General features: G+C 43.2%; 1 protein-coding gene across 16 annotated transcripts in view; it reads right to left on the bottom strand.

Moving 5' to 3' along the window:
- The window catches only part of LOC139409536 (disks large homolog 1-like), a 314,749-nt gene that overhangs the window by 261,792 nt on the left and 41,067 nt on the right, over positions 1 to 11,890 (bottom strand). The window contains exon 1 of one of the 16 annotated variants that reach the window (XM_071154832.1): positions 5,150 to 5,853. The exons of the other annotated variants lie outside the window; for them this stretch is intronic. Within the exon in view, the coding sequence (XP_071010933.1) occupies positions 5,150 to 5,182 (33 nt within the window). The 5' untranslated portion in view covers positions 5,183 to 5,853. Of the gene's footprint in view, positions 1 to 5,149; positions 5,854 to 11,890 lie in introns of those variants that run through there. 16 annotated transcript variants of the gene reach the window in all.

Below are 11,890 nucleotides of genomic sequence, written 5' to 3'. Positions count from 1 at the left end.
CTGCACGTCACATGACACAAGCGCCATACACTGCACGTTACTCCCCTGACACTGTGCTGTGTCACAAGGAGTTTCCGCCAGCCTTGCCAGGACAGGGCTTCATACAGCTAATGAAGGGTAGAAAGCTTATCAACATTTGTCTGGATCAGAAGGGACGATAGGGACAGATCTGTATTAAAAGACTGTTCAAAACCATTCAAATAGTAGAAGAGACAGTTTAGTTGAGTAACCAACAAAATCTCAAGGCATATTTGCGCCACACATATATGGAAAGGGAGATACCTAGTCAGTTGTACAACTGAAATGTGTCTTCCTCATTTAATCCAACCCCGCTGAATCAGAGAAGTGTGGTGGGCTGCCTTAAATCGACTCGATCATTCACAATAAATCTATTTGACAAATGTACTATTTTGGCTGAACAGCATAACAAAAAATTATCTTAACAACAATTTGACACAAAACAACATCAAGCCTTTAACAACATGTAATATGTGAATCCCACGGGGGACCAGAACGAAAATGTCTGCATTCACTACTGTAAGTCGCTCTGGATAAGAGTGTCTGCTAAATTACATAAATGTAATATAGGGAACTCAGTAGATGTGCTAACACCATTGGTTGACCCATTAGGGAACTCAGTAGATGTGCTAACACCATTGGTTGTCCCTTTAGGGTACTCAGTGGATGTGCTAACATCATTGGTTTACCCTTTAGGGAACTCAGTAGATGTGCTAAAACCATTGGTTTACCCTTTAGGGAACTCAGTAGATGTGCTAAAACCATTGGTTTACCCATTAGGGAACTCAGTAGATGTGCTTAAACCATTGGTTTACCCTTTAGGGAACTCAGTAGATGTGCTAAAACCATTGGTTTACCCTTTAGGGAACTCAGTAGATGTGCTAAAACCATTGGTTTACCCATTAGGGAACTCAGTAGATGTGCTAAAACCATTGGTTTACCCATTAGGGAACTCAGTGAATGTGTTAAAACCATTGGTTTACCCTTTAGGGAACTCGCTAGATGTGCTAAAACCATTGGTTTACCCTTTAGGGAACTCAGTGGATGTGCTAAAACCATTGGTTTACCCTTTAGGGAACTCAGTAGATGTGCTAAAACCATTGGTTTACCCTTTAGGGAACTCAGTAGATGTGCTCAAACCATTGGTTTACCCATTAGGGAACTCAGTAGATGTGCTAAAACCATTGATTTACCCTTTAGGGAACTCAGTAGATGTGCTAAAACCATTGGTTTACCCTTTAGGGAACTCAGTAGATGTGCTCAAACCATTGGTTTACCCTTCAGGGAACTCGCTAGATGTGCTAACATCATTGGTTGTCTCTGGTAAAAGTAGGGCAGTGACAGTCTTGGAATTTGAGGTTACGGTAATTGCCAATGTACACGATCAACGGCAAAACCGTTCGAGGGTGGGGTGGGGGTGGGGGGGGGGGGGGTTAAAAAAAAGGGAAGGTCACAATTATGTTTGTACACCTGTTAACATGGATATACTTCTGGAGTCCAGACAGGCTACTTTAGGAAACTTTCTGAATGGACATATAGGCCTATAGAAAGAATCAGCCAACTAAAAGACGCACACCACCGTAAATCAAAGTTACCGTGCTGCTGCTCCAGTTTCAACTGTTCTGCCTGTGATTATTATTATTTGACCCTGCTGGTCATTTATGAACATTTCAACATCTTGGCCATGTTCTGTTATAATCGCCACCCGGCACAGCCTGAAGAGGACTGGCCAACCCTCATAGCCTGGTTCCTCTCTAGGTTTCTTCCTAGGTTCTGGCCTTTCTAGGGAGTTTTTCCGAGCCACCGTGCTTCTACACCTGCATTGCTTGCTGTTTGGGGTTTTAGGCTGCGTTTCTGTACAGCACTTTGAGATATCAGCTGATGTACGAAGGGCTATATAAATACATTGGATTTGATTTTGATTTGATGTCAAACTTTCCTTAAAATGTATTTTTTTTTAAACTAAGCCTACCTTAGGCTTTCTAGAAGAAGTGAATGAACTGACAAGGAAGTATAAAAGGGGTAGCTATAGTATGAAGATGGAACTGACAAGGAAGTATAAAAGGGGTAGCTATAGTATGAAGATGGAACTGACAATCATTACAATAGAAACAAATACACGCAACATTGTCCATAGCCTATTTATCAGCGACGCTGATTATCGTAGGGGGGAGCGTTTTAGGAAAGTTTTTCAAATACGGTGAGGAACTATTATAATTTGAATGGATGTATAAAAACCAAAACGGACTTCTTTGACTTCCTGTGTTGAGGTGGAATAAAAACGACTGAGAAGCAGGCTAGTTACTTCTGTGTGTGCTCCCGTCAACATTAACAGGACAGAGAAACCAGACACATGCTCATTGATCACATGGCATGCGTAAATGATGGTATGAAATAAACCAGCATCACTACACACCCCCGCATTGATCACATGGCATGCGTAAATGATGGTATGAAATAAACTAGCATCACTCCACACCCCCACGCAGCTGGCGGTTAGCCGCACCAGCATCACTCTCCACCCCCGCACAGCTAGCGGTTAGCCGCTCCAGCATCACTCTCCACCCCCGCACAGCTAGCGGTTAGCCGCTCCAGCATCACTCTCCACCCCCGCACAGCTAGCGGTTAGCCGCTCCAGCATCACTCTCCACCCCTGAACAGCTAGCGGTTAGCCGCTCCAGCATCACTCTCCACCCCCGCACAGCTAGCGGTTAGCCGCTCCAGCATCACTCTCCACCCCCGCACAGCTAGCGGTTAGCCGCTCCAGCATCAAAGCACAGTTGGAAAGAGGAGATGTAGAAAGTTCAATACACAGACCAAGTTAGCAAAACAAATGCTTACAATCACACTCCCGCTATTAGGTAAAGTTGATAAAATCCTAAAAGGAATATAGGCCTATTTAAACGGTTTTGATGGTTATTAGTAAGCATTTCACTGTAAGGTCTACTACACCTGTTGTATTCAGCATTTCACTGTAAGGTCTACTACACCTGTTGTATTCAGCATTTCACTGTAAGGTCTACTACACCTGTTGTATTCAGCATTTCACTGTAAGGTCTACTACACCTGTTGTATTCAGCATTTCACTGTAAGGTCTAGTGTACCTGTTGTATTCAGCATTTCACTGTGAGGTCTACCTACACCTGTTGTATTCAGCATTTCACTGTAAGGTCTACTACACCTGTTGTATTCAGCATTTCACTGTAAGGTCTACTATACCTGTTGTATTCAGCATTTCACTGTGAGGTCTACCTACACCTGTTGTATTCAGCATTTCACTGTAAGGTCTACTACACCTGTTGTATTCGGCATTTCACTGTAAGGTCTACCTACACCTGTTGTATTCAGCATTTCACTGTAAGGTCTACCTACACCTGTTGTATTCAGCATTTCACTGTAAGGTCTACCTACACCTGTTGTATTCAGCATTTCACTGTTAGGTCTACTACACCTGTTGTATTCAGCATTTCACTGTAAAGTCTACTACACCTGTTGTATTCAGCATTTCACTGTAAGGTCTACTACACCTGTTGTATTCAGCATTTCACTGTAAGGTCTACTACACCTGTTGTATTCAGCATTTCACTGTAAGGTCTACTACACCTGTTGTATTCAGCATTTCACTGTAAGGTCTAGTGTACCTGTTGTATTCAGCATTTCACTGTGAGGTCTACCTACACCTGTTGTATTCAGCATTTCACTGTAAGGTCTACTACACCTGTTGTATTCAGCATTTCACTGTAAGGTCTACTATACCTGTTGTATTCAGCATTTCACTGTGAGGTCTACCTACACCTGTTGTATTCAGCATTTCACTGTAAGGTCTACTACACCTGTTGTATTCGGCATTTCACTGTAAGGTCTACCTACACCTGTTGTATTCAGCATTTCACTGTAAGGTCTACCTACACCTGTTGTATTCAGCATTTCACTGTAAGGTCTACCTACACCTGTTGTATTCAGCATTTCACTGTTAGGTCTACTACACCTGTTGTATTCAGCATTTCACTGTGAGGTCTACCTACACCTGTTGTATTCAGCATTTCACTGTAAGGTCTACTACACCTGTTGTATTCGGCATTTCACTGTAAGGTCTACTACACCTGTTGTATTCAGCATTTCACTGTAAGGTCTACTACACCTGTTGTATTAAGCATTTCACTGTAAGGTCTACTACACCTGTTGTATTCAGCATTTCACTGTAAGGTCTACTACACCTGTTGTATTCAGCATTTTACTGTAAGGTCTACTACACCTGTTGTATTCAGCATTTCACTGTAAGGTCTACTACACCTGTTGTATTCAGCATTTCACTGTAAGGTCTACTACACCTGTTGTATTAAGCATTTCACTGTAAGGTCTACTACACCTGTTGTATTCAGCATTTCACTGTAAGGTCTACTACACCTGTTGTATTCAGCATTTCACTGTAAGGTCTACTACACCTGTTGTATTAAGCATTTCACTGTAAGGTCTACTACACCTGTTGTATTCAGCATTTCACTGTAAGGTCTACTACACCTGTTGTATTCAGCATTTAATTGTAAGGTCTACTACACCTGTTGTATTCATAATTTTACTGTAAGGTCTACTACACCTGTTGTATTCAGCATTTCACTGTAAGGTCTACCTACACCTGTTGTATTCGGCATTTTACTGTAAGGTCTACTACACCTGTTGTATTCAGCATTTCACTGTAAGGTCTACTACACCTGTTGTATTCAGCATTTCACTGTAAGGTCTACTACACCTGTTGTATTCAGCATTTCACTGTAAGGTCTACTACACCTGCTGTATTCATAATTTCACTGCAAGGTCTACTACACCTGTTGTATTCAGCATTTCACTGTAAAGTCTACCTACAGCTGTTGTATTCAGCATTTCATTTCACAGCCCTGGGTATAAGAGTAACAGCCCACAGTCCTGGGTATAAGAGTAACAGCCCACAGCCCTGGGTATAAGAGTAACAGCCCACAGCCCTGGGTATAAGAGTAACAGCCCACAGCCCTGGGTATAAGAGTAACAGCCCACAGCCCTGGGTATAAGAGTAACAACCCACAGCCCCGTAAAATATCTCCTGAACCGCCATAACTCAACAACGCACCAGCGTCAAACAGAAGGTATACTTTACATTGCGTCCTCTGTCACTCCTCTGGTCCTCCATGGCGATGTAATAAAAAGGTGTTGTTGTTGTTGATTATTCCCTTAGACCCACTCACAGTAACTCTGCCCACAGTGCACCGCTGACCCTATTCCACCCCTCCCCTCTCTCCCAGGCTCAGATTAATATATTCAATCATGAAAATTCCCCTGGATTATATATATATATCTCTGGCTGGATGGACGGCTGGCTGGCTTCCGCAATGCATCCTGCTGTTACCACGAGTACCTGTCAAAAAACCCACGCTACCAAGCTCCTACCAATTCTCTGACTCTCTAAAATAGGTATTTCCAAAGACAATTACAGCGTAAAGGTAAGCTTCTTATTTCTTAGAGCTTAAGAGGCTAAGCTTAAGGGTAAAACGTTTGCTCTGTTGGAGCACAGGAATACCAAAGTAATCAACAAAAAAAAGGGCCAGAGAGGACGCAGGGTACTTCTGTTGCATTATTTAACACAGAGTATGATACAGAAAACTGCAGTTACCAGTTGGCTTAAGAAAAGCGTGAGTTTCCATTCAAAAGCTAGCGCTCTCTCTCTCTTCCCCATCTGTCAGTGTCCTCGTGTAACTGACTGGTTCTAAGAACCTGGGTGACGGACGTGACTGACGTTCCAGGCCCTTCCAACCCTCTGAGCCTGGTGCCGAGGCATTAACTAACACGATTCCCCCAGACTAAACCAGGGATAACCTATTCAGTCGCTACCCTATTCTGATAACTCAATCAATCAGTCCCTCAACGTTACTATTCAATACAATACAATCAGTCCCTCAACGTTACTAGTCAATACAATCAGTCCCTCAACGTTACTATTCAATACAATCAATCAGTCCCTCAACGTTACTAGTCAATACAATCAGTCCCTCAACGTTACTATTCAATAAATCAATCAGTCCCTCAACGTTACTATTCAATACAATCAATCAGTCCCTCAACGTTACTATTCAATACAATCAGTCCCTCAACGTTACTATTCAATACAATCAATCAGTCCCTCAACGTTACTATTCAATACAATCAATCAGTCCCTCTACGTTACTATTCAATACAATCAGTCCCTCAACGTTTCTATTCAATACAATCAGTCCCTCAACGTTACTATTCAATAAATCAATCAGTCCCTCAACGTTACTATTCAATACAATCAATCAGTCCCTCAACGTTACTATTCAATACAATCAATCAGTCCCTCAACGTTACTAGTCAATACAATCAGTCCCTCAACGTTACTATTCAACACAATCAGTCCCTCAACGTTACTATTCAACACAATCAGTCCCTCAATGTTACTATTCAACACAATCAATCAGTCCCTCAACGTTACTAGTCAACAATCAATCAGTCCCTCAACGTTACAATTCAATACAATACAATCAGTCCCTCAACGTTACTATTCAATACAATCAGTCCCTCAACGTTACTATTCAATACAATCAGTCCCTCAACATTACTATTCAATACAATCAATCAGTCCCTCAACGTTACTATTCAACAATCAGTCCCTCAACACAATTCAATCAGTCCCTCAACGTTACTAGTCAATACAATCAGTCCCTCAACGTTACTATTCAATACAATCAGTCCCTCAACATTACTATTCAATACAATCAGTCCCTCAACGTTACTAGTCAATACAATCAGTCCCTCAACGTTACTATTCAATACAATCAGTCCCTCAACGTTACTAGTCAATACAATCAATCAGTCCCTCAACGTTACTAGTCAATACAATCAGTCCCTCAACGTTACTATTCAATACAATCAATCGGTCCCTCAACGTTACTATTCAACACAATCAATCAGTCCCTCAACGTTACTAGTCAATACAATCAATCAGTCCCTCAACGTTACTATTCAATACAATCAGTCCCTCAACGTTACTATTCAATACAATCAATCAGTCCCTCAACGTTACTAGTCAATACAATCAATCAGTCCCTCAACGTTACTATTCAAAACAATCAGTCCCTCAACGTTACTAGTCAATACAATCAATCAGTCCCTCAACGTTACTATTCAATACAATCAATCAGTCCCTCAACGTTACTATTCAATACAATCAATCAGTCCCTCAACGTTACTAGTCAATACAATCAGTCCCTCAACGTTACTATTCAATACAATCAATCAATCCCTCAACGTTACTATTCAATACAATCAATCAGTCCCTCAACGTTACTATTCAATACAATCAGTCCCTCAACGTTACTATTCAACACAATCAGTCCCTCAATGTTACTATTCAACACAATCAATCAGTCCCTCAACGTTACTATTCAACAATCAATCAGTCCCTCAACGTTACTATTCAATACAATCAATCAGTCCCTCAACGTTACTATTCAACAATCAGTCCCTCAACACAATTCAATCAGTCCCTCAACGTTACTAGTCAATACAATCAGTCCCTCAACGTTACTATTCAATACAATCAGTCCCTCAACATTACTATTCAATACAATCAGTCCCTCAACGTTACTAGTCAATACAATCAGTCCCTCAACGTTACTATTCAATACAATCAGTCCCTCAACGTTACTAGTCAATACAATCAATCAGTCCCTCAACGTTACTAGTCAATACAATCAGTCCCTCAACGTTACTATTCAATACAATCAATCGGTCCCTCAACGTTACTATTCAACACAATCAATCAGTCCCTCAACGTTACTAGTCAATACAATCAATCAGTCCCTCAACGTTACTAGTCAATACAATCAGTCCCTCAACGTTACTATTCAATACAATCAATCAATCCCTCAACGGTACTATTCAATACAATCAATCAGTCCCTCAACGTTACTATTCAATACAATCAATCAGTCCCTCAACGTTACTATTCAATACAATCAGTCCCTCAACGTTACTATTCAACAAACGTCCGTAACGACCGCTTCACAACAATGCTGCCCAGGTTTCTTTTAGGCTTGAACCATCCTAAAAATAGCAAACCCTGTGGCCAAAATAAAAAAAGTCTAACTCACAATAGCCTGATCTCCTAAGACTAGGAGCTGTCAGCATTTTCTCTAGGCTAATTGGCGTTCAGTGTGTCTGAGAAAAAAAACTCATCAGCAGAGGATGTGGGCGCAGGACACTCAGCATTACTGTATCTGTAGTGCAGTGTTTCCCCAGTTGTTCTAGACGGGGCAGTCACCCCCCCCCCCCCCCCCCCCCGTCGTCCCCCCCGCGCGCGCACAACCTGACAAATACAGCAGAGGGAGATGCAACAGAGCATGTCTCAGAGGATTTCTGTGCATTTCAAAGTTACAAAAAAAATACAAATAAATGAAATAATAAAAAAAGTTGTTTTATTTGTTTTATCTTTTACCAGATCTAATGTGTTATATTCTCCTACATTAATTTCACATTTCCACAAACTTCAAAAGTGTTTCCTTTCAAATTATATCAAGAATATGTATATCCTTGCATCAGGTCCTGAGCTACAGACAGTTAGATCCTTAAGAGGTATTAAGGACCCCCTCATCTGGTGCACAATGTTGTTCTACACCTGATTCAACTAATCAAATCAAATCAATCAAATCAAATTTTATTTGTCACATACACATAATCAATGGCTTGATGACATGTTGACACGTTAAACAGCAGGTGTGCAAGTGGTGGAATGGAACAAAAATGTGAAGCCCGACTGAAATCCCCAGAGGAAGTGAGTGAGAAACACTGCAGTAGAGAAGAGAGAGGACAGTTTCTGTCCTTGACTACAGGCACTGTGGTGTCACGTAAGTTCACAGAAAGCGCATTGACATCACGCAATCACGCACACAAGCTCCTTACAAATCTCTAGGTTTTACCTTACTGTAAAGGAAGTGTTTTTATCAGGGGAGGCCTGTGATTGGATAATGGATGAGCTAAGATTGTCCTGTCTGCGTGTCAGAGGTGGATTATTGAAGTGGCTGATCTTGAGAGATGAACTGGGGCAGCCACGGTTCGAATTACACACTTGTTTGTCCCTTTAGACTGTTGGTCCCTGACATGATCTGTTAGTTCCATGGACCAACAGGCTGAAAGAACCAACAGATAGTGCCATGGAACAACAGGGACAATCTGTTTGTCCCTTCAGCCTGTTGGTCCCTGCCACTATCTGTTTGTCCCTTCAGCCTGTTGGTCCCTGGAACTATCTGCTTGTCCCTTCAGCCTGTTGGTCCCTGCCACTATCTGCTTGTCCCTTCAGCCTGTTGGTCCCTGCCACTATCCGTTTGTCCCTTCAGCCTGTTGGTCCCTGCCACTATCTGCTTGTCCCTTCAGCCTGTTGGTCCCTGCCACTATCCGTTTGTCCCTTCAGCCTGTTGGTCCCTTCAGCCTGTTGGTCCCTGCCACTATCTGTTTGTCCCTTCAGCTCCGGTGGTTGGGTTCTCATGACTCCAGTTTTAGCTTAACAAGCTGACTGTGGCGACGGATTGCAGCTGTCCCGTTGGTCAACGACAGACAGACACACAGGCGTACAGGAAGTTATTAAAAGGCTCCGTCTGTAGGCAGATCAACTGACCTCCCACGGAGCGATAATCGACTGACCTCCCACTGAGTGATAAACGACTGATAACAGAATGAAAAGTGGTCAACAACTCTGAACTCATACAAGTTAAAGAAAAGGGGTATTTTAGACATTCAGTCACACGACTCCTCAATGTCCTTTAGCTCTCTCTCTCTCTCTCTCTCTCTCTCTCTCTCTCTCTCTCTCTCTCTCTCTCTCTCTCTCTCTCTCTCTCTCTCTCTCTCTCTCTCTCTCTCTCTCTCTCTCTCTCTCTCTCTCTCTCTCTCTCTCTCTCTCTCTCTCTCTCTCTCTCTCTCTCTCTCTCTCTCTCTCTCTCTCTCTCTCTCTCTCTCTCTCTCTCTCTCTCTCTCTCTCTCTCTCTCTCTCTCTCTCTGAGCTACACAGGTCATACAACCTCTCGTCGTTCTAGGTGAGATCTCTCTCATAGGCTCCCGACTCCAGCCATCCGGTGGTCCTTACAACAGATGACCAATCTAGAAAGACTGACGATGCAACGGTTTTCTGGATCTTAACTCAGACCCCAGGACCAAGGTTGGGGGTGAGGTTAGGATAAGTTTAGATGACATGTTGCCATAGTTTAATCCTTTCTAGCATGGCCAGATGGGACACCGACAACAACACCACCGTATGTCCTCTGAGAGGAGGCCGTTTATCTTTCTGGGGAAGGTCACGAATCAGGATGGAGGACGGAGTCAGAGCGGGGGAAGGGTAACATCTCAGTCACAACCTTGGAGTTCCAGTAGAGTGAGTTCTCCTCCAGGGCAGAACAGAGGTGGTCCAGATGTTGTCCAGTTTCCCTCGGATCACAAAGATGACTGGGTCACGCACCTCTCACATGCCAAGGCACCAGACTGACTGGAGATTATTTTAATAGCACACTTTCCCTACTGAGGCTAATTAGGAGTCTTTTTATGTCTTACTAGTCTCAAGAGATATAGTCTAGGACACGTTTGTGTTCAAAGACGTAATAATTACAACTGACCAGGTGAGCGTCGACTGTACAACACAATTAACCAATTGCATTCAGTAGGTTAAAATGTTTGTAAAATTAGAAGTTAAGTCAAACTACTGTATAGCGTTCTGTATAGTGTTCTGTATAGCGTTCTGTACAGCGTTCTGTATAGCATTCTGTATAGCGTTCTGTACAGCGTTCTGTATAGCATTCTGTATAGCGTTCTGTACAGCGTTCTGTACAGCGTTCTGTACAGCGTTCTGTACAGCGTTCTGTACAGCGTTCTGTATAGCGTTCTGTATAGCGTTCTGTATAGCGTTCTGTATAGCGTTCTGTACAGCGTTCTGTACAGCGTTCTGTACAGCGTTCTGTACAGCGTTCTGTATAGCGTTCTGTATAGTGCGTGTAGATGTATGAATCCACTGTAGGGCCTTGGGAGTGGCCCAGTGGTCTAAGACACTACATCGCAACACTAGCTGTGCCACTAGACATTCTGGTTTGAGTCCAGGCTCTGTCACAGCCGGCCGCGACCGGGAGACCCATCGTCCAGCATCGTCAGGGTTAGGGGAGGGTTTGTCCGGGCAGGGATGTCCTTGTCCCATCGCGGTCTAGCGACTCCTGTGGCGGGCCGGGCACAGTGCAAGGTGACACAGTCGCCAGTTGTATGACGTTTCCTCCAACACATTGGTGTGGCTGTTTTCCGGGTTAAGTGGGCGTTGTGTCAAGAAGCAGTGCGGCTTGGTTGGGTTGTGTTTCAGAGGACACATGGCTCTGGACCTTCACCTCTCTCGAGTCTGTACGGGAGTTGCAGCGATGATACAAGATTAACTACCAATTGAATACCACAAAATTGGGGAGAAAACAGGGTAAATATATAATGACTGTGTGAACATTGGGATACAAACAAACAGAACCATACACACAGCTGGTTTAGTACATCTACATTAATGTAAAACAAGCTAGTCCCGGCCACTCCATCTAATTTACTGCTGTGCGCTGGCTGTGGGCTAAACACTACATTAGTTTGTTATTCAGTGTGGGGAGGGGACCCATGCTGCCTGGCCTGCAAAGCGTAATGGAGAGGAGCGAGAGCAGTGTGATTTAACAGCCATGCAGGACACCTTTCATATAGTGTTCCATGAGTACTGGTGCCTGCGTCTGCCCACCGCCTGTACCATACTGTACTGCCTGACAGATTAACTCAACTCAGTCCTCCTACTCAGCTCTCTCTCGGTCTGTGTCTCCCATTCAAC

The sequence above is a fragment of the Oncorhynchus clarkii genome, chromosome 5 (assembly GCF_045791955.1).
Source record: "Oncorhynchus clarkii lewisi isolate Uvic-CL-2024 chromosome 5, UVic_Ocla_1.0, whole genome shotgun sequence".
Classification (NCBI taxonomy): Eukaryota; Metazoa; Chordata; class Actinopteri; order Salmoniformes; family Salmonidae; genus Oncorhynchus; species Oncorhynchus clarkii.
The sequence above is the reverse complement of the archived record's forward strand: the minus strand, read 5'-3'. Positions and strand labels throughout refer to the sequence as shown.